Consider the following 25,938-nt stretch of genomic DNA (forward strand, 5'->3'; position numbering starts at 1 on the left):
GCAAAGCAGGAGACATACAGGACTAAGTTCAGACAGGCCTGGAAATACAGCCTCCAGGAAAGGCAGACAAGGAAACAAAGACGGGACCTGGCACCTTCAGAATGCAAGCACACACTGAAGGAAACACTATGCTCAGGCAGGGATAGAAGGGAGCTGCTGAGCTATATACCAAGTGTCAGACAGCAATAGGCTGAGGACGCACAAGGGGTGTGACCCACAGCAGGTACAAAAAGCAGGAAGTGATCGGGCGCCGCCCTTAAGCAGCAGAGACAGACACAAACAGACAGCATGGAGGGAAGCCAGAGAGACACTCTGGACAGGAGATCAAGTGCGCTCTCTTGCACAGTGGGAGATGGACCACCATGCAAGGACGCCGCCAGGTATGTTACAGTACCTCCCCCCTTACGCCCCCTCTTCTTCAGGCCTGCCAGAATCTTCCGCAGGGAATTCGAGGACCAGTCGTTCACTGGGTTGGAGGGGGACAGAGACTTGAGGGTAATCTCTGCTTCGAGGTACATCTTGTCAAGCTCACAGGAAAAAATAGACGGGTTATCAGGTACATAATGAGGAAAAGTCACTGTCTCTTTGTTATCTGGTGGTACCCCGGAGGATTCAGGAAACAACTGGAGGTCCTCCGCCGGGTCAGAAGAGTGCAGAGGCTCAGAGAAAACAACTGCTTCAGAGTACACTAGGTCGGACTCACTGGAGGAAGCAGGCGAGGTATCGGGTACCGAGTATAGGAAAGTCTCTGTCCATTCACCACCAGGTGGCACCCCGAAGGGTTCTGAACACAACTGGAGGTCCTCCGCCTGGTCGGAGGGGTGTAGAGACTCGGGAGTAACCTCTGCTTCGGAGTACACTAGGTTGGACTCACTGGACGAAGCGAGCGAGGTATCAGGTACAGGATATAGGAAAGTCTCTGTCCATTCACCACCAGGTGGCACCCCGAAGGATTCTGAACACAACTGGAGGTCCTCCGCCTGGTCGGAGGGGTGTAGAGACTCAGGAGTAACCTCTGCTTCGGAGTACACTAGGTTGGACTCACTGGACGAAGCGAGCGAGGTATCAGGTACAGAGTATAGGAAAGTCTCTGTCCATTCACCACCAGGTGGCACCCCGAAGGATTCTGAACACAACTGGAGGTCCTCCGCCTGGTCGGAGGGGTGTAGAGACTCAGGAGTAACCTCTGCTTCGGAGTACACTAGGTTGGACTCACTGGACGAAGCGAGTGAGGTATCAGGTACAGAGTATAGGAGAGTCTCTGTCCTTTCGCTACCAGGTAGCACCCCGAAGGGTTCAGGAGACAACTGGAGATCCTCCGCCTGGTCGGAGGGGTGTAGAGACTCGGAGGTAACTACCACTTTGGGGTACCCATTGTCAGGCTCACAGGACGAAGCGGACAAAGTATTGAGTACCGGGTGTAGAGAAGTCTCTCTCCATTTGTCATCGAGTGGTATCCCGGAGGATTCAGGAGGCAACAGGGGATCCTCCGCCAGGTAGTAGAGGTGCACAGACTCAGAGGTAACCACAGCTTTGGAGTATCCTTGGACATGCACACCGGTTAAAGAGAGAGAAGCATCTGATGCCGGGTGCAGGAAGTTCTCCTGTGTGGAGTCTGGATGGGCAGAAGTCTCTTCGGGCAGGAGAACTGGTGCACTACCCACGCACACTACCCATTGGGGTTTCTCCGGGATACAGGGAGATGAAGCTTCAGTAGGGACTTCAAGGTTGGGGTCAGGAGGTCTCAGGGAGGACAGGCCCTGGCGTGACGGCTTGCCTCTAAGTCTAGCACGTCTGGACTGCCTCTTGAGGTTGAGAGAAGTATTCCGGAAAGCGTAGTCACCCTGAGAGGATTCTGGGTGGGCAGTAGTCTCATTGGGCTGGAGGACTATTGCGCTACCCACACACATTACCCATTGGGGCTGCTCCGGGATATTGGGAAGTGAAGCTTCAGCAGGAGCCTCCGGGTTAGGATCATCGAAGACCATTAGAAAGGCCACCAGGAAGGCCATTAGGTCCCGGAGGATCGGATCCTGTGTTTCATATAGGGGGTTGATCCATTCCAAGGCATCACCCGCCAGGTAAGACATCATAAAGGCCACTTTAGCCCAATCGGAAGGAAAATAAAGAGGGTAGGCCTTAAAGTGTAGCATGCATTGCTCCACAAATGCACGACACTGTCTTGGATCCCCATAGTAACGTGGCGGATCCGCAGGAACGAGAGCTGATAGATCCATCTGGACGGTGCGTAATTCGCCTGGAACTCAGCTAAGGGAAAAAAAATTTATTTATTTATTATAATGCATATATTCGCTGGAAAACTTCTCAGAGGGCGAAGGCCGTGGGGCTCAACGGGAACCATGGCCTGAGCATGCTGTTATGCACACGCCCGGGCTAAGCGGCGTGTGCGTGTGATTGTAGTGATTCCACTGGACCGTGCCGGAGAGTGAATGCCTGGAGGGGCGTGACTAAGTATTCACCCGATCCGACCAGGGTCGCACGACGGCATACGACGCCAGTGCACCAAGGAGGAACCGAGCAGAGGGACCAGGTGCTACTCCAGGACAGACCCCGGACACGGCTGTTGACCCACACAGGGGAATACAGGAACAGGCTGGTAGGCTGGCACACAGACTGGTGGGTATAGGCAGGCACGACTGGTATGCAGGCAGGCGGGTATGCAGGCAGGGGGGTAAAGGCAAGCACAGCTAGAGTGCAGACAGGGAGGCACTAGCAGGTAGGAACACAGGCGGGATAGGACCCAGTACACACCGGGACTCAGGAACAATACAGGCAGAGGGTTACAGGCAAGCACAGCTAGAGTGCAGACAAGGCTGAGCAGGGCAGGACAGGACTGCCGGAGCAGCGGGCAGAAGCAGGGCAGGACAGGACTGCCGGAGCAGCGGGCAGAAGCAGGGCAGGACAGGACTGCCAGAGCAGCGGGCAGAAGCAGGGCAGGACAGGACTCTGTTCACACGGAACAGACAGGAAGGGAAAGACAGAGCCAGACACCCACAGGGTACTTGCAGTGAAGTAGCGAGTGGACCACAAACTCACAAACGGGAGTACAGAGACAACAGGCAGGAGTTAGGTACGAGTTCAGACTCTGCAGAAAAAGGAAGGGAACGGACATAGAGGCAAAACAGGTAAAGGATAGGAGAGAGTTCAGACTGGAACTGAGTGTACGGAGGAGACCGACACTGCAGCGGGATACAGGAGCGGGTCTGGGAATACTGCCCCCAGAGAGGCGGGACGAACAGGCAAGGAGCGTGTTCAGACAGGACAGACAAGATACAGGAGCGGGTCTAGGTAATCGGCCCCTAGAAGGCGGGAGGAACAGGCTAGGAGCGTGTTCAGACAGGACAGACAAGATACACAGAAAGGACTCAGTTCAGACACGGGAACTAATACCGCAAAGCAGGAGACATACAGGACTCAGTTCAGACACGGGAGCTGATACCGCAAAGCAGGAGACATACAGGACACAGTTCAGACACGGGAGCTGATACCGCAAAGCAGGAGACATACAGGACTAAGTTCAGACAGGCCTGGAAATACAGCCTCCAGGAAAGGCAGACAAGGAAACAAAGACGGGACCTGGCACCTTCAGAATGCAAGCACACACTGAAGGAAACACTATGCTCAGGCAGGGATAGAAGGGAGCTGCTGAGCTATATACCAAGTGTCAGACAGCAATAGGCTGAGGACGCACAAGGGGTGTGACCCACAGCAGGTACAAAAAGCAGGAAGTGATCGGGCGCCGCCCTTAAGCAGCAGAGACAGACACAAACAGACAGCATGGAGGGAAGCCAGAGAGACACTCTGGACAGGAGATCAAGTGCGCTCTCTTGCACAGTGGGAGATGGACCACCATGCAAGGACGCCGCCAGGTATGTTACAGTGGCGCTATTTCTAGAAAAAAAAAGTACACAGTACACCAATTTTTCCTAATTCCAATCATAGAATCATAGAATCATAGAATGGTAGAGTTGGAAGGGACCTCCTGGGTCATCTGGTCCAACCCCCTGCTCAAAGCAGGATTCACTAGATCATCTCAGACAGATGTCTGTCCAGCCTCTGATTGAAGACGTCCATTGAAGGGGAACTCACCACCTCTCGTGGCCGCCTGTTCCACTCATTAATCACCCTAACTGTCAAAAAGTTTTTTCTAATATCTAATCTGTGTCTCCTCCCATTTAGTTTCATCCCATTGCTTCTAGTCTTTCCTTGTGCAAATGAGAATAAAGATGATCCTTCTACAATGTGACAGCCCTTGACATATTTGTAGACAGCTATTAAGTCTCCTCTCAGTCTTCTTTTTTGCAAGCTAAACATTCCCAAATCCTGCAACCGTTCCTCATAGGACATGGTTTGCAGACCAGTCACCATTCTGGTCGCTCTTCTCTGAACTTGCTCCAGTTTGTCGATGTCTTTTTTAAAATGTGGTGCCCAAAACTGTACACAGTATTCCAGATGAGGTCTGACCAAAGAGGAGTAAAGACCGATAATGACTTCACGTGATCTAGACTGTATGCTTCTGTTAATACATCCCAGAATTGTATTTGCCTTTTTTGCTGCTGCATCACACTGTTGACTCATGTTCAGTCTATGATCTATTAGTATACCTAAGTCTTTTTCACATGTACTGTTGCTTAGCTCTATTCCTCCCATTCTGTATATGCTTTTTTCATTTTTATTGCCCAGATGTAGTACTTTGCATTTTTCCCTGTTAAAAACCATTCTGTTGGTTGCTGCCCACTGCTCACATATAGAGGAACTGCCTAATCCCTTGATTTCCATGTCCCGTTATTGCAATATATATGTGCACCCTAATATGCCCGATTAGAGGGCAAATACATTTATTGCTTAAATAGTAATTCCATAATATAATATTACTACAGGAATTGCCCCTTTTAACACGACACAAGAGAAAAAATGCTCAAAGCATCTTGCAGTACACCCAACGTCCTGTAGGCGGTGTCATACGTTTTGCTAGAAATTAACCTATTTTCCCTCCCAAAAAAATGACACAAAGGGATATGAAATGTAATAAATACTCATTTTTTTATTCCTGCAGCTTACAAGAAGAAGTCCTGTGTAAAATTACACAGTAGATTTAGAACATATATATATTCCTATATTTAGGGGGTCTTTATAAGGGTGCTAGGGGGAGGGCGCAGCGGATATATTAATCTAGAACCTGCTGTATGTGCGTAAATAAGGAGAAACGATTGGACGGGAGGTGGAGGCGGGTGCCAGTGCAGCCTATAGGGAGACAGTCCTTAAATGTCCCAAATAGGAGGTCTTGCGGTAACATAAATGGTGGAGGAGAGGGGTGATCGAGTGGGTTGCATTGCTTCTTTCTGTACAGGTCCTTCAGATACCTCGCGTAGGATTTTGCAGAGCTTTGTGTGCTGCTCGCGGCTATGTCCTTGAGCCAAACCGGACCGTGCTGCTAGGACGGGGGGTTTTGCAGCCACTCACATCCAGGGCTTCTGTGCTTCCTCTTCTGCAAACAGACGTCCAAACCGAGGGCTCCTGCACAGCCACCGGGGACCCAGAGGATAAATTGTCACCTTCTTGCCTGGTGCCGTAGTCATTTCTTACCAGACAGGCATGTTTCCTGGAGGGAGCTGTGTGTCACCTGACTGAAGGTCCCCGAAGGCTTTCTGGATAACATGGAATTGAAGGGGTTAAATGGCGATTTATGAACTGTTTATGATTAAGATCTTTTAAAGGGTTTTTGCCAAAATCACAAGTTGCCCCCATTCATTGTCTATGGGACTGCCAGAAATAGCCGTGAGCTGTTCTCTAGACCCGACCTCAGGATTGTTGGGGGCCCTCAATGTCAAGATTCCCAGCGATCAGCAAGTTATCCTCTATATAGGGCAACAATTTGTGATTTGGGGAAAAACTTTTACTACCATGTCAACAAAAAAGTTGACCTGTCACCACACGAGCAGTCATTTCCAAAATGTAATAAAGAAGAAAGATACAATATGACATGCACGGGACTGAAGACACCCATGTAAATTTTGGCGAAGTTCAAATTTTTTAGGGTTCTCTCATCAATTGTCCTCTTTCCACCATGTCCTGGAAGGGTCTTGACTCTTCCGTGAGTATTTTAACCTCTTCCTTTGACCTGTTGATGCCGAAATGCCAAAGTCTTTGGAAAAAGTACTGTAACCTTTTAGACTACTTGTGCTTGGGGATAACAGTATTTCTGGTCTGCTCAGACAGCAAACGCTTTCATTTGGACCTGTTGATGCTTGGTTGCCAAGGTCTTTGGAAAAAGTATTTTAGCCCTTACAGTGCTTGTGCTTGGTGACAATAGTATTTCCCATCTGCTAAGACAGCAAACACCTTGATATCATTTTGAACTGATGAAGTTGGGATGCCAATGTCTTTGGGAAAACTATCATACCCTTCAGACTGCTTGTGCTTGGTGATAATATTATTACTGGCCTGTCAGACATCAAACCTCTTCTCACAAAGCACAAGCAGTCTAAAGGGTATAATACTTTTTTTTCCTAAGATACTGGCATTCTAGCTCCAACAGTTCCAAATGGTATAAAAAAAGTTTGTTGTCTGAGCAGACCAGTAATAATGTTATCACCAAGCATAAGCAGGCTACATATGTATAATCATTTCTTTGCTGTTTCTTTTCTGTCTGAGCAGACAGAAATACTATTATCATTAGGCACAAGCGGCCTAAAATGTACAATACTTTTCCCAAAGACACTGGCATCCTGGCTTCAACCATTCCAAATGATATAAAAAAATATGTTGTCTGAGCGGACCAGTAATAATATCATCACCAAGCACAAGTAGTCTAAAGGGTATGATACTTTTCCAAAGACTCTGGCATCCCAGCTTAATCAGTTCAAAATGTTATCAAGATATTTGCTGTCTGACGAGACGAGAAATACTATTATCAGCAAGCACAAGCAGTCTAAAGGCTGCAACACATTTTCCAAAGACCTTGGCATCAACAGGAACAAATTAAGATGTTTGCTGTCTGAGCAGACAAATACTATTGATACGACTTGGTTTTGTTAATGCAGAGATGCCAAGGTATTTGAAAAAAGTTTTGTACCCTTTCGACTGCTTGTGCTTGGTGATATTATTTCTGGTTTTCTCAGACAGCAAACGTCTTGATATCATTTCGATCTGTTTATGCCAAGATGCTAAGCTCTTTGTAAAAAAGTATTTTACCCTATAGACTGCTTGTGCTTGGTGATGATAGTATTTTTTGTTTGCTCAGACAGCAAACTTTTTGATATCATTTGGAAGTGTTGAAGCCGTGATGCCAAGATCTTTGGAAAAAGCATTGTACCCAGTAGACTGCTTGTGCTTGGTGATAATAGTATCACCACAACCATAAAATCTAGGTTGTTTAGCTCATAGAGAAAACTATAGTAAAGCCTCAGCTGGTAAAAGTATTATGTCCTTATAGGTTTTCCACCTCTGGATATAAATGGGAATGTTTTTATTCACTGAAAGCAAGCAGAGGTGCTATATATGGTGACCAGATTACAGCCTCCATGTTTACTAGTAAGTACTACAATGTTGTCTTACCTCAAACTTGCTGATAAAATCAGCAAATATTCCAAAAAAAGCCTCTGTGGTGGAGCCCTTGGGATCCTCCCCGAAGTAGGAGCAGACTTTAAAGAACTCCTCCATAGCCCGATGCTGTAGTGTATCTAGACTCTGCATTAAAGGGAATGTATTCTCAAGGAATGTCTGAGGAGTGATGTTAAGGATGCTTCAAAGTATCAGCCAATGACATATGAGATCACACCAAAATGATGGAACATGGAGTATGTGACCCTCATGCATATATGAAGAGATAGGAAAGAAGAGAAAAAACAGAGCAGGCTTATAGCTGACAGTAGAGGATTTTACTGAAACGCTTTATAAGTTTAATGATTGTTAAGGGGACCGGCCAGAAGTAAGTAAAAAAAAGACCTTTTAATGTACATTACAAATATGAAAACCATTTTTCAATATCTTATTTCTGTGCTGAGATATAATACTTTGAAGTTACAGGCCCAAAGCCTGAGGCTGCACTACTGAGAGATTCTTATAATATTTCGCCTTTCAGTTTCCATTAGTTACATTTGGTGATTTGAATCCACTGTTGTATCCATGACAACACTGCACCTGGCACAACTGACAGAAGTTAGGAGGAGGAATGTTATTAGATTCTCTCAGTAGTGCAGCCTCAGATTCTGGGCCTGAAACTTCAAGTCATGATATCTCAGCATAGAAATAAGATATTTAAGAGCGGTTTTCACATTTTTAATGTATGCCGAAAGCACTATAATTTAGAAATCAATAGAATTATATTGCAGTTGTGCTCCATACTATGTGATCCTGACACAGCCTCTTACTCAATGATTGTATATAGGGTGGATACACTCATAGTGAGGGGGAACTTGTCCTCGTGGGAGCTGGTCATCCGGCCGCAGGCGTTTTTAATCTCCTGGATGGTCACATGTAGGTCACTCAGGTCAGCAGTAAGTGACCTCTGGTTTACTGAAGAAGAAATTAATGTATTAGTTCATATCTACCATCATTTTTAGCAGATATTTTTAACATTCGCACTTCACACAGCCGTGAAATCAAGTGATAAAATTTTGGCTGTCTGCAGCCACCACTAGGGGGAGCTCACTGTTAAACTCAATGAAAGCTGTAAAAATGTCTGTGCAGTGAGCTCCCCCTAGTGGTGACTTTAGGAAGGAAAAAAAAAAACAGACGATCCAGCTAAGAGTACAGGCTACCTTTGGCAGCGAGAGGCACAGTGAGGAGATCCTTGGCAAAGCTTAGCAGCTCAGGGAAATGCTGGCTGAGGGATTTGGCGAGTATGTGCAAAAAGGTGAATTTCCCGTCTACTGTCTTTGTGGTGTTCAGCTGTGGAAACACATAAAAATAAGTCAAAAGATGTGTTACAAAATGTATGTTACTACCACCTGGCAAAAGTCTGTTAATAAAAACTAAAAAAAAAATATGGAAACCATCAACAAGTTGCTGTGCACGGCACACTTAGGGCACAACACAATGGGAGTTGTGTCCAACTGTGTGCAGAGAGCTCCCCCTTGTGGCAGCTATAGGTAGACAGAATTTCTATATATTAGCAGATAACCTGCTTACTGACAGTTTCCACATGGAAGGTTTTTTTGTGAAGATATATATCAGATGCTGTATTTTGTTACAGTAAGGAAAGGCTTGATGTCTTCAGGCCTGCCAGATCTCACGGTTAGGGTGAGGAGAGAGTTAGGGTGTGGTATGTCTCATGAAGACACACATTTGCCATTATGGATGAACCACATTAATTTATGCCCTGAACACCATGAAGGGTATAAATAAACGAACACTCCGGGACACCCCAGGAGATTGTCGGAAATCACAAGCCAGTGTATTTCTTCTGTTCTCACCGGCCATCGACTGGATCCCCAAAATTTCTAATTGTTATGACCACAAAGCTAATGTTAATTAAAGCCGTAACTTCAAGGGGTTTTCTCATGAACAAAGTTAATTTTAATCAACATTTTAATCAATAGATCTATAGATAATAATAAGTTCCACATTTGGATGTGTTTAAAAAAAAAGTTCCTGTGCTGAGATAATCTTATAAATGTGCCCCTGCTGTGTACTGTGTAATGACTGTCTGACTGTGCAGGAACATGGTCTGATCATACTACATCTCCTGGGCAGGGGGGAGCAAAAGAGTACACAGAAAGGACAGCATGGGATACCAAATGATTCTTTCTTTCAGGTAAAACATTGCTTCAAAACAGGCTGTGAAATGTTTTGCCTCACAAAAAAGATTCAGCCGCGACCCTCTGCTGCTCTGTCTGTGTAATCCTTTGCGTCCTCCCCTGCCCAGGAGATGTGGTATGATCAGACCATGTCCCTGCACGGTCAGACACAGCCATTACACAGTACACAGCAGGGGCACATTTATAAGATTATCTCAGCACAGGAACATTTTATTTAAACACATCCAATTGTGGAACTTATTATTATTCCAAGATCTATTCATTAAAATGCATTTTATTTGTGGCAAAACCCCTTTAAATATATCCCTTTAAATGAGTATGTGGCATAAGACACACAGTACCTCCATCAGAAAGTTAATCTTGAACCCAGTTGTCCTGTTGGTTTTGGGTTGTCCGTCGTTCAGATAGTTTCCCATCGCCAGAACGAACTGTAACGGTAAAGTATCAATCATATAGAATGTCGGATATACAGATATACTAATCATCCCCTTATTACTCAGGATCGATGGGGGTCCCAGAGGTGACATCTCCCCCCCACCACCACTAATTAAGTGACGGTATATCCAAGAGATATAGATGGGAATACTTCTTTATATCTGATAAGAACCATGCCTTATCAGACTACAAATAGCACTTAGATGTAGTCTGTAAACATGGAGACACATTAGTCTGCCTGGGAGCTGTAAACACAAAACGGTAATAAAAAAAATTTTGGGGGTCTTTTTTTTTAATTTAAATACACCAGTTTACATATCCTATAAAAGTAACTAGGATTGTCGGACTACGCCATGAGACACGGTGCAGGAGCTACAGCTAAAAAAAGGTGATAGAGGGAGGTGTCCACTGACACGGACAATGTGCTGACTTCAGAGTAATTAAGTGAGGACTTTTTTTTTCCAGAACACTCATCCAGTTAATTGTTACCCGCCTGCCCTCTTCTTCCATCTGCTCAGCAAGATTCCTCCATGTTATTCACAGACACACTGCGGCGGTAATGCCAGGGCGCGCTGGTAGTAATAGCTGACTAGAGACTGGCATACAGCTGGCATGGAGGGGACCAAAATACTACTTCTAAGAGAGTAAAGACCCAGCAGTACCCTAGGTAATTATAGCGGATGGCACTGCTGTATAACAAGGTCAAGTCTCATATATGTGTGCATTGTTGCACCTGCTACATTTCCCTACAGCACCTCCGCAGGAGAAATGGAGCATTACACAATCCTATTAAAATAAATAGGTGATCAGTTTAATGCATAAATGTGCAGAGTCCTTCCAGAAAAAAGAGAGTCTTACTACTCCAGCTAAAATACAGGACACTGGACCTTGTACTATCTGCACCTCTAGGCCCAATCCTATTGGTTAAAAGTGAAGTTCCCCTTTAAGATAATACCGCAGACTACATTAGTGCTGTAGAGTGTACTAGTGATCTAGTGTCAAATAATGCCGAGTGGCAACCTTAATATTATTAATTAGCAAGAATAGTGTCCTTAGACACAAAAAGAAAAGCACGGTCTTGCTGCCCCATCCCCCACAACAGAGTGAATCTGCTTTGGCTGCACAGACCAGTTTAATATGTCCAAGAACTGTCCCAATTCTCATGGTTTGATACTTGCCTTCTACTTTTTATTAACAGGTTCATCTTCATCGGCATTCTGTCAGCACTATAGGTGCAGGAACTATCTTTCCCTCACTTCCCTTGCTCCAGCCACTGTCCAATGACAAAACTGCTCGAAACTAAAAGCCCGCCTCTGGGAGATAATCAGTACCAGTATTGTGGCATCTGTTACATATATAGTGGTGTTATTTGGTAACTGTATGCCGGTATTATTTAAGGTGCATAGAAAATATATATGTATATGGATTATGCTTTTTAGGGGACATATACAGTACAGACCAAAAGTTTGGACACACCTTCTCATTTAAAGATTTTTCTGTATTTTCATGACTATGAAAATTGTACATTCACACTGAAGGCATCAAAACTATGAATTAACACATGTGGAATTATATACTTAACAAAAAAGTGTGAAACAACTGAAAATATGTCTTATATTCTAGGTTCTTCAAAGTAGCCACCTTTTGCTTTGATGACTGCTTTGCACACTCTTGGCATTCTCTTGATGAGCTTCAAGAGGTAGTCATCGGAAATGGTCTTCCAACAATCTTGAAGGAGTTCCCAGAGATGCTTAGCACTTGTTGGCCCTTTTGCCTTCACTCTGCGGTCCAGCTCACCCCAAACCATCTCGATTGGGTTCAGGTCTGGTGACTGTGGAGGCCAGGTCATCTGGCGTAGCACCCCATCACTCTCATCCTTGGTCAAATAGCCCTTACACAGCCTGGAGGTGTTTGGGGTCATTGTCCTGTTGAAAAATAAATGATGGTCCAACTAAACGCAAACCGGATGGAATAGCATGCCACTGCAAGATGCTGTGGTAGCCATGCTGGTTCAGTATGCCTTCAATTTTGAATAAATCCCCAACAGTGTCACCAGCAAAGCCCCCCCACACCATCACACCTCCTCCTCCATGCTTCACGGTGGGAACCAGGCATGTAGAGTCCATCCGTTCACCTTTTCTGCGTCGCACAAAGACACGGTGGTTGGAACCAAAGATCTCAAATTTGGACTCATCAGACCAAAGCACAGATTTCCACTGGTCTAATGTCCATTCCTTGTGTTCTTTAGCCCAAACAAGTCTCTTCTGCTTGTTGCCTGTCCTTAGCAGTGGTTTCCTAGCAGCTATTTTACCATGAAGGCCTGCTGCACAAAGTCTCCTCTTAACAGTTGTTGTAGAGATGTGTCTGCTGCTAGAACTCTGTGTGGCATTGACCTGGTCTCTCATCTGAGCTGCTGTTAACCTGCGATTTCTGAGGCTGGTGACTCGGATAAACTTATCCTCAGAAGCAGAGGTGACTCTTGGTCTTCCTTTCCTGGGGCGGTCCTCATGTGAGCCAGTTTCTTTGTAGCGCTTGATGGTTTTTGCAACTGCACTTGGGGACACTTTCAAAGTTTGCCCAATTTTTCGGACTGACTGACCCTCATTTCTTAAAGTAATGATGGCCACTCGTTTTTCTTTACTTAGCTGCTTTTTTCTTGCCATAATACAAATTCTAACAGTCTATTCAGTAGGACTATCAGCTGTGTATCCACCTGACTTCTGCACAACACAACTGATGGTCCCAACCCTATTTATAAGGCAAGAAATCCCACTTATTAAACCTGACAGGACACACCTGTGAAGTGAAAACCATTTCCGGTGACTACCTCTTGAAGCTCATCAAGAGAATGCCAAGAGTGTGCAAAGCAGTCATCAAAGCAAAAGGTGGCTACTTTGAAGAACCTAGAATATAAGACATATTTTCAGTTGTTTCACACTTTTTTGTTAAGTATATAATTCCACATGTGTTAATTCATAGTTTTGATGCCTTCAGTGTGAATGTACAATTTTCATAGTCATGAAAATACAGAAAAATCTTTAAATGAGAAGGTGTGTCCAAACTTTTGGTCTGTACTGTATGTCTATGGGCTCTATCTGCTCCGGAGCACATAGTACTCTTACGCCCCTTCTAGTGCCACCCATTGGGTGCCAATAAGACCCCATACTCAGCTGTTGTATTCACATTTGGGACATTTATCAACAGGATGTGTCATAAATGTCCGATAGATGAAGGTCCGACCACTGGGGCCCAATGGGACGGTGCCAGGGCCCCTTAGAGGTGAGGGACCTGCACTGCACAAGGGGTGTATCATCTATTAGTAACTGGAGGCTTGCGCCCCCTGCTGTTTTGGCAGATTTTCAGGTTTTTTTTTACTGAGTAAATGATGATATTTTTACATGTTTTATTCCTATTTTTCCAGGATAATTCTGCTTGGTCAGTAATTGGAAGCTTCTCGGACGCGCGTTGTCAGCGCTTATAGCAATAATCCCTTCCCCCACCTACGTCTTAGCGGACATTGCCGATTCAGCAACTTTTGCTTTCCAGATCAATATGGCTTAAGAGAACTTTGCAGGAAATGCCAATTAATGGTTTCATTATGAACATCGGGCAATAAAAAGAGGAGCATTATCAACCCGGTAATAAATGTCATCTCCGGGAATGATAATCTACCCCGGCGAGATAATAAAGCTTTATACAGAACTGTATGGACATAATCATTTCTTCCCTTTCTCATATTAATGCAACAGAAGAGACGTTCAGGAGTCTGAGATTGTGAAACTACAACTCCCAGCATGCCCTGAGAATGCTCCAGCAGGCCCACTCAGCCACAGTGGGTCAGGGCATGCTGGGAGTTGTAGTTTCACACTCGCTATTCCTCATATATATTGAAGGGGGGGCTCTTCCCGGCTGCAGGACTGGGGGGTTGTCCGCTCACCTCCAGTATCTTCGCCAGCTTCTTGCTGGTCTTCAGCTCGGTAGAGGCCTTCAGGACGCATTCACAACTGGCCCGGATCTCCTCCGTCTTCTCCTGCAGGGTGCTCTTAAAGAGGAGACTTCTCAGGCGCATCTTATAGTCTGGGACCTGCATCATCTAAGGGTGACCCGAAAAATAGGGAGAAGTGTTATTATAAAACCATTGATGTGTGGTAGGTAGAGGTCAATCCCCTGCGGCCCCTCGATGACCCCTACCCTCTTAATGGATCTGTCACGTCAGTCCAGAAGAATTGGGGTCTTAAAGTGTCAGTGTCAGAAAAATGTAAAGATCCATGAAGATTTACAGGAAACCCGACTCCTGCCGACTCACCTGAAGGGCAAACTGGTCGGGTTCACTCAGCTTACTGGGACTCCCAGTATAAGACTGAAAATGCTTCCTCTCCTCTTCACCCGGAGCGTAAAGCAAGAGCTGCTTAATATGTGAGGACTCCAGACGCTCGTTCTCCATCGTCATCAGTACGTGGCGCAGCTCCTGGTGCGAGAGCTTTAAGTGTGCAATCAGGATCGCTGGAAGACAAGGTACAGGCTCACTCCACCATGTACATGACTGATCCTGTATTATACTCCAGAGCTGCACTCACTATTCTGCTGGAGTCACTGTGTACATACATTACTTATCCTGTACTGACCCTGAGGCTGCGTGCCCACTATGCGTTTTTCAAGCGTTTTTGCCGTGGAATTTCCGCAGCGAAAACGCTTAAAAAACGCTTGGTAATACGTGCCCCATGGTCCCCAATGATAATTTGCATGTGCTGTGTACATGCTGCGGAAATTTCCACTGCAGATTATCATTGCGGAAAAATACGCAGCATGTCCATTAATTTTGCGGACACACAGCGTAATCGCCGCCATTGACTTGCATTGGACCGCGTGACATCCGCATCACTGCATCTGCACAAGTGGATATCACACGGTTCAATGTGCGGATGGTACCCGGGTCTGGAGAAGAGGAGACTCTCATCCAGACCCGGGAACCATAGTACCTGTAAAAAAAAGAATTTAAAATAAAAAATAAAGATTATACTCACCTTCCGATGTCCTCCCGGTGTTTTCTCCCCTCCATCTGGTCTGCTCTATGGGTTGCGGTGTTGTGAAGGACCTGCCATGACGTCATTGAGTCATGTGACCTGACACATGACTGAATGACGTCACCGCAAGTCCTTCACAACACCGCGAGCCGCCCAAGACACCGGACACAGCAGAGAAAACACCGGGAGGACATCGGAAGGTGAGTATAATCTTTTTATTTTTTACCATTCTTATTCTTTTTTTTTTAACTAACTTGGTCACACTACTATAAATCCATGCCGGTTGCATGGATTTATTTAGTGTGAACAAGTTGTCAAGCACTTTTCCAGGTGATGCTAAAATCGGTTGGAAAAGCGCTTGATAACCCGCATGCAAAAATGCATGCAAAAACGCTTGACAAACACTTTTACCTGGCGGGAAAAATGCATGTAAAAACCGCATGCGTTTTTCCAGCCAGGGAGAAGCGGAAAAAATATGCAGCATTTCTGCATCGTGGGCACATAGCCTAAGTTACATCCTGTATTATACTCCAGAGCTGCACTCACTATTCTGCTGGTGCAGTCACTGTGTACATACATTACATTACTGATCCTGAGTTACATCCTGTATTATACTCCAGAGCTGCACTCATTATTCTGCTGGTGCAGTCACTGTGTACATACATTACATTACTGATCCTGTGTTACCTCCTGTATTATACTCCAGAGCTGCACTCACTATTCTGTTGGTGCAGTCACTGTGTACATACATTACATTACTGATCCTGAGTTACATCCTGTATTATACTCCAGAGCTGCACTCATTATTCTGCTGGTGCAGTCACTGTGTACATACATTACATTACTGATCCTGTGTTACCTCCTGTATTATACTCCAGAGCTGCACTCACTATTCTGCTGGTGCAGTCACTGTGTACATACATTACATTACTGATCCTGAGTTACATCCTGTATTATACTCCAGAGCTGCACTCATTATTCTGCTGGTGCAGTCACTGTGTACATACATTACATTACTGATCCTGTGTTACCTCCTGTATTATACTCCAGAGCTGCACTCACTATTCTGCTGGTGCAGTCACTGTGTACATACATTACTTATCCTGTACTGATCCTGAGTTACCTCCTGTATTATACTCCAGAGCTGCACTCACTATTCTGCTGGTGCAGTCACTGTGTACATACATTACTTATCCTGTCTTGATCCTGAGTTACCTCCTGTATTATACTCCAGAGCTGCACTCACTATTCTGCTGGTGCAGTCACTGTGTACATGCATTACAGTACTGATCCTGAGTTATATCCTGTATTATACTCCAGAGCTGCACTCACTATTCTGCTGGTGCAGTCACTGTGTACATACATTACATTACTGATCCTGAGTTACGTCCTGTATTATACCCCAGAGCTGCACTCACTATTCTGCTGGTGGAGTCTCTGTGTACATACATTACATTACTGATCCTGTACTGATCCTGAGTTACATCCTGTATTATACTCCAGAGCTGCACTCACTATTCTGCTGATGTTTATACATTACTTAGTTTACTTACTGACTTTGAAAATTACCAGAGGAATCTCTATCCAAATGCTGAACAGTTAATGGCAGGAGATTTTAGCTTTGCAGTCTACAGAATTGTAAATACAGCTCTGGAGTATAATACAGGCTATAATGTCTATACAGAGTTACTTAATGTCGGTGTTCAGTGTGAATACTGCGATCCCTGGCTGGTATTTTATATACACGTCCCCCCTACTCTTGTACTTTCTTACCTGTGTTATAGGCCTTTTTGTGAGACAAAATTTCAACAGCACCTTTTTTCTTCATGGATTCTGGCATCACTGGGAGGACTGTAAAAATATGCAAAAAAATATCAAAGTCCATATCTGCGACATATATTTTTTTATTATTGTTCAACTGCTATTAAAATGCAAAAAGAGGCCGTATTGTAATCAGTCCTTATTACAAATCTCCTATCGTACACAGCTCAGGTGCAGAACTATGCGTCTCTATGATCACAGACTGCAGTCTAATGCCCCATCCTGATGTCCGGGTCTCACAGTCAATATATAAAGTGCATTGCCCGGACTGACCGCTGCTCTCCTGACCCAAACAGACGTCCTCGTAGGTGTATATTAGGCTGTTAGTTTGGGTCAGGAGCCTTGCGGTCCGTGTGCGGACTGTGCAATATAGAAGTCTGACCTGGGCCTTGCTCACTTTCGTCGGTCCCCCTTTTCTTGATACCTACCAAATATCCAGGATAAAGTAGGGAAGAGAAGAAAGGGAATGTGACTGCAGGATCTGACTACACATAGTTTGTTTGTAGTCTGTTACCATGGAGACACATTAGTAGGTATAGGAAGCTGTACACAAAATGAAAAGTTTGAATTTTAATATATTTTTAAAAAAATATATATATATTTATATAAGATTTCAAAAGTTTCCATGCCCTTGAAATAATTAATTTAGACTTTTTGTGCAAAACCAGGAATGACTACAGCATTTACTGGTGACACCGCGGGGGCCGGGGTTGTTACACACAATGCTCCATTCTCTGCTTACGTGCTGTTTTCTGGGTACCGAAGTGCAGCTCCAGGTCCAGGTACTTCACCATGTCACTCAGTTTTTCATAGTCTGAATCTTCCCCCAACTGAAGAAAGATAAAGTCATTGGAGGAAAAGGAGTGGAACACACTACAGATCCCAGCAGCCCCTTTATATATACACGGTGTAAAGTAAAGGGGCATTCAGTTTTTGGCAATGTCACAGGGCGTACTGCTGTTAGGACCCCCAGTGATCAGACGTAATCTCTGAAAGAACCTGGTATTTTACATATTCAATTCTTCTACAGCTCCCCCGCAGGAAAACTAAGTTATTGCATGAGAGATAAATTCATATAGTACACAATGACTTTTCAGACCCTCTCAGGCTCTAGAACTAGGATGTCATGTCATCTGCCCGCACCGCCCCCGGGGACAGTAGAACTTACCTGCCCCCATATTGTCCCTTCTGAATTTTCCACCTGCTCCCAGCGCAGTCTCTTCACACTCATGTGGCTGGATTCACTTCGCCGGTGCATGCCACGATGTGCCAGGGGCTCCAGAGGTGGCGCCGGAGGAACAGGTGGTATGGGAAGAGGTGGAGGGGCTGGAGGTAAAGGTGGTTGTTTACAACTTCCCATGTTTCGAGAGAAGGAAGAGGGCACCGTTTTGGATATTTCCTTTTTGCGGGCCGAATCTCCTCTCGCATTCGGCGGAGGGGGTGGGGGAGGCGGGCTGTGTGGAGGTGGCGGGATGTGGTCGGATACTGATGAATAGGTGAGCGAGCTGCCGTCTTCGCTGCTGCCTGCCGACTCGCTGGTCGTGCTCACTTCGCGTGGGGCGCAACTCAGGTGGTCGTCTTGGAAGCTCATCTGCAAAGGAGTCCAGAGAAGAAGAGGTCAAGTGCTGACCCCTGCAAGGCTACAAACTTTCTTAAAGGAGAACTCCAGGCAAAGGGATGTTTTTGGTGTAGTCTAAATCTTTGTGTCATGCTCCATCCCTTTAAATCTCTCATTTTATGCCTAGAGTTTCCCTTTAAAGGCTCCTAAGAGAAAAGTAATTCAAACTCGGCAATCTTTGCAGGCCAAAATGGCAAAGGCCTCCCAACACTTCTCCCATGATGTCAGGGGAGAAAAGGATCAGACATGTTGCATTGCCAAGCCCGATCCTTTCATTTTCAGGGAAATAAGTCACTGCCAGAGTTGTCTGGCAACAACTTGAAATGAAAACGCATGCACGCTTAGCTGAGCAGAGAGTGCATGTGTTTGGGGGTCGAGAGAGATGGCTATGGAGGGAATCTGGGCACTTTAAGAGTCTAAATAGCTACAGGTTGTGTCTGGTATTGCAGGTCTGCTCCATTGACATGAATGAATTGGTCTGAGCTGCAATACCACATACAACATGTAGACAGGGGTGACACTGTTTTAGGAAAAAAAGCAGCCAATGTCTTGTGGACACATTTTCCCCAACCTCAGCTCAGGATTAACGCGACACATTCAGGTCCATCACCTCTTCATAGTCGTTCTCTGGGGTGAGAAACTGATCGGTGATTGTTAAATTCCGTCCCAGTTGGCGGCTGAGGGCGTCCAGGAATCGGTCGGTGTCTCGGGAGCGGCTTGGTCGTGAGAAGGTGAACATCTTTCTGTGAGTTGGCGACGCTGGTAAACTTCCATCCAGGCTGACATAAGGATTAGATTCGGAGCTGCTGGGTGACGGGGCACTGGGTGGTCGTGGCGGGCACGGATCAGAGGGTGGCACGGAATTTTGACAGTGATGACCACGTGCCAACTTGCGCTCGCCTAAACGCAAAAGGCATACGTTCCATTACAAGAAAACGAGGCAGGATCTACGCATGATGTGACATGAGGATGCGGTGCTGGTACCTGTAGTGTGGTAGAGGTTACATGACCCGCGGGACCTCAAGCTGCTCAGCTTACCCGGCATGTTATTAATGAAGCGATTCTCTAATTCTGCATAAACAGCCGACATCTAAAAATGAAAGAAATGCAAAAATGTTAAAAAGGGTTATTCTTCATCCTAATAGATGGACATTGTAAAATCGAGCACTTTTGCAATTTACTGTTTGTTAGAATCTTCAGTCGTTCTTGAGATATTAACACTTTTCTTTTGTCCACAGCTCGTTGCCTAGGAGACCGACCACCGCTACAATCTAGCAGTTGTTGGCTGAACATGCAGAGTGCTTATAAGCTCCTTTGTATTGAGCGTGTAAGCAGTGTTTGAGAGCTCGCCGCGATCACTGGAGCGCGCTGATACCTCCTATTCCTAGACAGCCTCAGTGTAGTGCTTACACGTTAGACAGCAGCGGTGGTCGGTTTCCTAGGCAATGAGCTATAAACAAAAGAAAAGTGTTAGCATCTCAGGAATAGAGGCAGATTTAAATACACAGTAAATTGCAAAAGTGCTTTTTTTACAAGCACTATTCAAAAATATTCATCTAAACAAATAGGAATAACCCTTAAAGGCCCAAAGCCTGAGGCTGCACTACTGAGAGATTCTGATGAGAACATGTTAATATTATACTAGGTACAAAAGTAAACCTCATATATTACTGGCCACCAACATCCAGCATGTACAATTTAACAATATACAAATTCAAATAAGACATTGCAGACCATTTTGGGGTTCGGTGTTTCGGGTAACGATGTCCCATCTCCCGCTTGTCTCTCTCCTGAAGTCAGGCGAGGGGTAACTTCCATTGGGTCACATTGATGCACTGTGTAAGACAAACATACTACTTTATTATACAAGCAAGGCTCTTTAAAGGGGACCTGTCACTTACCATAAATATGTATTACCTGGTGTAAATGCCGCTGTTCTCCTGAATCCGGCGTTGGTTTTCTTTTGTTCCTGTGAGTCTCTGTTCCCGAAATATGACCTTCTTTTAACTGTATACAAAACTAGTCTTGATAGCTAAGTGGGCGTGGTTCTCAAGAAGAGAAGAGTTGAAGACCACGCCCACTTAGCTAACAAGACTAGACTTATATATAGGAAAGAAGGGGCCATATCTCAGGAACGGAAAGGCGCAGAAACAAAAGAAAAACCATGCCGGATTCAGGAGAACAGCGGCATTTACATCATGTAAAAAAATATACATATTTATTGCAAATCACAGGTCCCCTTTAAGGAAAGTGTGTATGATGAATCTATCATATCGTATATATATTCACTCTTTTTAGCTCTTTAGGTGTAATAAACTTAGAAAATAGGGATCTTTTAACTCCAATTCTCTCCATTTTGGGACATAGGAAGATTTGTGGCTTAGTTACAGTGGCAGGACTTTTTCTTAATCTATTGTTTTCTTGTTTTGTTTTTTCTTATTGTGGGTAGTATTTGATATATGTCACAAAATCCAAGAAAATTTGTTTGGCCTGAGACTGGAAATCTACCATCTTGAAAGGAAGTCGAGCACGATATGCAGCCAAATTTTGTAAGCAAGTGAACTCATCGTAAAGCACAGTGTACTGTATATAGGGGGATATGTACGACATTGCAATTTTCAAAGTAGTGGGCGCCAAAGTATTAATACATGAATTATAGTCACCTGTCTTCCCTTCCTCCACAGCGGCCGCTCGTATAGTCCCTTGGTACATTGCCTGTCCATGGACAGACCCTCGATGTGGGACCCCAATATCTGCGTCCACGGCAGCTAGATGGGGAATGAGCAACAGAGAATATTTTAGGGTAAATAATAATATAAAAATGTCGTCTGTCATGGCATCCCAGGGCTTATGACAAGACACGACCGGCCCATGACATTGGACGGCGGACACAGAGATTTGGCCTATTTGGCGCCCGTGATTAAACGGTGAATGTTGAGAGTTATAATACCTAACCCGACAGGGTCTTTGCCAGAGGAGATAAGAGAATTAAAAGCTTAATTTCTAGGGCTCAGCTCCATCCCTATAAAACATATTAGTAATCACCAGAGGAGTCCTGTCATCCGCATTACAGGGAGATCGCAAAAGGGGAGCGCGGTCATGTGACCACGCTGTATAACTGGATTTAAGGGAAGAAATCTCCGCAGACGATGTCTGGTTGCTATGGCAATGGCAGGAGTGGACGATGGAAACGATGGGAGTCCGGGGAACAGATGTTGTAATTCTAATAATACAGGGGATGGTGCCGAGCTATTAATCTGATAAATCTGTGTCCGACATGTTCTACTATATTCCTGGCAGCCGCAGAGGAATAGATAAAAACATCAAACCTCAAAATTCACCTTTATAATGTGGCAAAGCTCAGGAAAGGGTCAGACATTGACTTACTCGATAGCTACTTCCAGAAGGGGGCAATAGAGAGTCCGCTCTCTTCCTCCCAGAGGAGAGATCGTCTATCGGACCCCCTACACCAGCTGGTGGCCTCCACAAGGCCAGGCAGGATCCCTGATACCAATATAGTGGGGAACACAGGGCAGTTTAGGGGCATTGTGGGCTTAAGTCTAGCCACATAAATTATGAGAGTTAGCACCATACAATGAATGTCTATAGTGGCCCCTCATCTATAGAAAGGGCCAATTCCTGTTCTCCCTCATTCTATATATGTATCCTATATACCTCACCTTCCTTCTCTTCCCTTCCATCCCTTACCTCCTCTTCCCAGCTTCAGTCCTCATTTCTTTCCCACCCTTCCTTGTTTTTACCTTCCCTTACTTCCTTCATTCTCACCCTTTCTTCCATCCCTTTCCTTCCTTCAATCTCTTCCCTTCAATCCGTCCTTTTCTTCCATTATTCCTTCTCTTCCCTTCCATCATTCCTTCTCTACCATTCCTTCCTTCCCATCTATGTCTTCCCTGCTTCCTTTCTCCCTTCTCTCCCTCCCTTTCTTAAATTCCTTCCCTTCCTTCTTTTCCTTTCAATCCTTCATTCTCTCCTCTTCCTTTTCTTTCCCTTCCTTCCATCATTCCTTCCTCCCTTTCCTTCCTCTTCTTTCCTCCCTTCCTTCTCCTTCCCTTCCTTTCCTCTCCTTTCATTCCGTTTCTCTCTTTACTTTCTTTCCTCCCTTCCCTTTCATTTTTCCCTTCTCTATTCCTTGCCTGCCTTCCTTTCCCTTTCTTCCCTTCTATTTCCCTCCTTCTCTCCCTCTCCCTTCCTCTCTTCATTCCAAATTTCCCTTCCCTGCTTTCCATTTCATTCCCTCCTCCCATTCTTTCCTCCCTTCCATTTTTTCCATTCTGTTCCTCCCTCCCCCTTCCTATTCTTTCCCTCACTTCATTCTTTCCCCTTCGCTTCTTTCCATTCCTTTCCTCTCTTCCCTTGCCTTTCTTCCCTTCCTTTCTTCCTTCTATGCCTTCCATGTTTCCATTCTTCCTTCCCTTCTTTTTCTTTCCCTCCCTTCCACGCCTTACCTTCCTTTTCTTCTTTTCAATCCTTCCTTCTCTTCCCTTCCATCCTTCCTTCTCTACTCTTCCTTTTCTTTCCCTTCCCTCGCCTTCCTTGTCTTTCTCTTCTTTCCTGCCTTCCTTCCTTTCCCAAGCTTTTCTTTCCCTTCCTTTCCTCCCTTCCCTTTCTTTTCATTCCGTTCCTCCCTTCCCTTTCTTCTTTTCCCCTTCCTTCTATTCCTTGTCTCCCTTCATTTTCTTTCCAATTCCTTCTCTTCGCTTTCCCTCCCTTCCTCTCTTTATTCAAACCTTCCCTTCTTTCCATTTCATTCCCCCTTCCATTCTTTCCTTCCTTCCCTTTTTTCCATTCTGTCCCTCTCTTCCCCTTCCTATTCTTTCCCTCCCTTCACTCTTTCCCCCTTCCCTTCTTTCCATTCCTTTCCTCTGTTCCCTTCTTTCCATTCCTTTTCTCCCTTCCCTTCCATCCCTCCCTTATCTTGCTTCCCTTCTGGCCTTTAGGGTTGCTACGGGGCCCCTCAGGTGAGGGGCCCAGCTAAGGGCAATTCATCTCTGCCCGCTCAGTAAACATGGACGTAGGCAATCAGACCAGGGGAGGGTCCAGCCAACATCTCTCCAACCATGCAGAGGTAGTCACCCTTGACCCGAGGGAGGGGCCCATTGTATATTTTGCTATAAGGGCCTCTCTTGGTATGTACACTCCTCTCTGATGCAAAAGCTTGGACCCTCTTTCTATGTGCCTCGATGGACTATGAGCTTTTAAGGGTTAAGGCTTGGGAGCCATTGCTACTGCAAAGCAACCCCTGTATACCCTGCTCCTATTACTATCAGTCCGGCTGGCGAGGGGCCCATGGGAGGGTCATGCCTAGGGGTCCTGTGTACAACCCAGAATTTGCATTTCATTGAAGATGGCACCATGGTGATGGTAGATTTCAGGTGATGGACATGAGAAGATGAGCGCTCGGTTCCGGAGCTCTCTGACCTGCCTTGTACCCCAGGAAGCGAGCGATCTTGTGCTGGCAGTGCTCCTGTTCCTCATATGTCATCAACTGGAAGATGAATTGCCAGATGATCTGTTTGGCCGGAGTGTCCAGGACCGGATAGATATCCACGATGAGAGTGTCAATGTTCCTGAGGACACAAAGAGGATCAGAAAAGAGGTCACCGATCGAGCAGCTGTCAGACCGCGTCCTCCGATGACTGCATCACCTTCTCATGTTCCAGACCATATAGTCTAAGTGTCAGCAGAGTATTGTAGTAGTTATATTCTTGTACATAGGGGCAGTATTATAGTAGTTATATTCTTGTATATAGGAGCAGTATTATAGTAGTTATATTCTTGTACATAGGGGCAGTATTATAGTAGTTATATTCTTGAACATAGGAGCAGTATTATAGTAGTTATATTCTTGTACATAGGAGGCAGTATTATAGTAGTTATATTCTTGAACATAGGAGCAGTATTATAGTAGTTATATTCTTGTACATAGGAGCAGTATTATAGTAGTTATATTCCTGTACAGGGGGGCAGTATTATAGTAGTTATATTCTTGTACATAGAAGCAGTATTATAGTAGTTATATTCTTGTACATAGGAGGCAGTATTATAGTAGTTATATTCTTGTACATAGGGGGCAGTATTATAGTAGTTATATTCTTGTACATAGGGGCAGTATTATAGTAGTTATATTCTTGTACATAGGGGGCAGTATTATAGTAGTTATATTCTTGTACATAGGAGGCAGTATTATAGTAGTTATATTCTTGTACATAGGGGCAGTATTATAGTAGTTATATTCTTGAACATAGGGGCAGTATTATAGTAGTTATATTCTTGAACATAGGAGCAGTATTATAGTAGTTATATTCTTGTACATAGGGGCAGTATTATAGTAGTTATATTCTTGAACATAGGAGCAGTATTATAGTAGTTATATTCTTGTACATAGGAGGCAGTATTATAGTAGTTATATTCTTGAACATAGGAGCAGTATTATAGTAGTTATATTCTTGTACATAGGAGCAGTATTATAGTAGTTATATTCCTGTACAGGGGGGCAGTATTATAGTAGTTATATTCTTGTACATAGGGGCAGTATTATAGTAGTTATATTCTTGTACATAGGAGGCAGTATTATAGTAGTTATATTCTTGTACATAGTGGCAGTATTATAGTAGTTATATTCTTGTACATAGGGGCAGTATTATAGTAGTTATATTCTTGTACATAGTGGGCAGTATTATAGTAGTTATTTTCTTATACATAGGAGGCAGTATTATAGTAGTTATATTCTTGAACATAGGAGCAGTATTATAGTAGTTATATTCTTGTACATAGGGGCAGTATTATAGTAGTTATATTCTTGTACATAGGGGGCAGTATTATAGTAGTTATATTCCTGTACAGGGGGGCAGTATTATAGTAGTTATATTCTTGTACATAGGGGCAGTATTATAGTAGTTATATTCTTGTACATAGGAGGCAGTATTATAGTAGTTATATTCTTGTACATAGTGGCAGTATTATAGTAGTTATATTCTTGTACATAGGGGCAGTATTATAGTAGTTATATTCTTGTACATAGTGGGCAGTATTATAGTAGTTATATTCTTATACATAGGAGGCAGTATTATAGTAGTTATATTCTTGAACATAGGAGCAGTATTATAGTAGTTATATTCTTGTACATAGGGGCAGTATTATAGTAGTTATATTCTTGTACATAGGGGGCAGTATTATAGTAGTTATATTCCTGTACAGGGGGGCAGTATTATAGTAGTTATATTCTTGTACATAGGGG

The 25,938-nt window shown here is 44.5% G+C and overlaps 1 protein-coding gene and 1 long non-coding RNA gene across 3 annotated transcripts in view; one reads left to right on the forward strand and one right to left on the reverse strand.

Moving 5' to 3' along the window:
• The window catches only part of LOC141162338 (uncharacterized), an 18,445-nt gene extending 4,487 nt beyond the window's left edge, over positions 1-13,958 (forward strand). Inside the window, exons 2-3 of the long non-coding RNA XR_012250761.1 lie at positions 7,457-7,554; positions 13,639-13,958. This is a non-coding gene — a long non-coding RNA (uncharacterized lncRNA). The remainder of the gene's footprint in view (positions 1-7,456; positions 7,555-13,638) is intronic.
• Positions 5,046-25,938, reverse strand: part of GRID2IP (Grid2 interacting protein) — a 51,334-nt gene continuing 30,441 nt past the window's right edge. For both annotated transcript variants that reach the window (XM_073648333.1, XM_073648332.1), the window contains exons 7-21: positions 24,120-24,268; positions 21,344-21,448; positions 20,415-20,515; positions 19,665-19,770; positions 19,291-19,580; positions 18,231-18,653; positions 17,805-17,892; positions 17,015-17,092; positions 14,524-14,720; positions 14,155-14,310; positions 10,124-10,210; positions 8,784-8,913; positions 8,420-8,538; positions 7,579-7,743; positions 5,046-5,669 (exon numbers count right to left, since the gene is read on the reverse strand). In XM_073648333.1, coding sequence (XP_073504434.1) covers positions 5,604-5,669; positions 7,579-7,743; positions 8,420-8,538; positions 8,784-8,913; positions 10,124-10,210; positions 14,155-14,310; positions 14,524-14,720; positions 17,015-17,092; positions 17,805-17,892; positions 18,231-18,653; positions 19,291-19,580; positions 19,665-19,770; positions 20,415-20,515; positions 21,344-21,448; positions 24,120-24,268 — 2,260 coding nt within the window. In that variant the 3' untranslated portion in view covers positions 5,046-5,603. The remainder of the gene's footprint in view (positions 5,670-7,578; positions 7,744-8,419; positions 8,539-8,783; positions 8,914-10,123; positions 10,211-14,154; positions 14,311-14,523; positions 14,721-17,014; positions 17,093-17,804; positions 17,893-18,230; positions 18,654-19,290; positions 19,581-19,664; positions 19,771-20,414; positions 20,516-21,343; positions 21,449-24,119; positions 24,269-25,938) is intronic.

Source organism: Phyllobates terribilis, unplaced genomic scaffold, assembly GCF_046119375.1.
Source record: "Phyllobates terribilis strain yellow unplaced genomic scaffold, ASM4611937v1 Scaffold_9__5_contigs__length_417890890, whole genome shotgun sequence".
NCBI lineage: Eukaryota > Metazoa > Chordata > Amphibia > Anura > Dendrobatidae > Phyllobates > Phyllobates terribilis.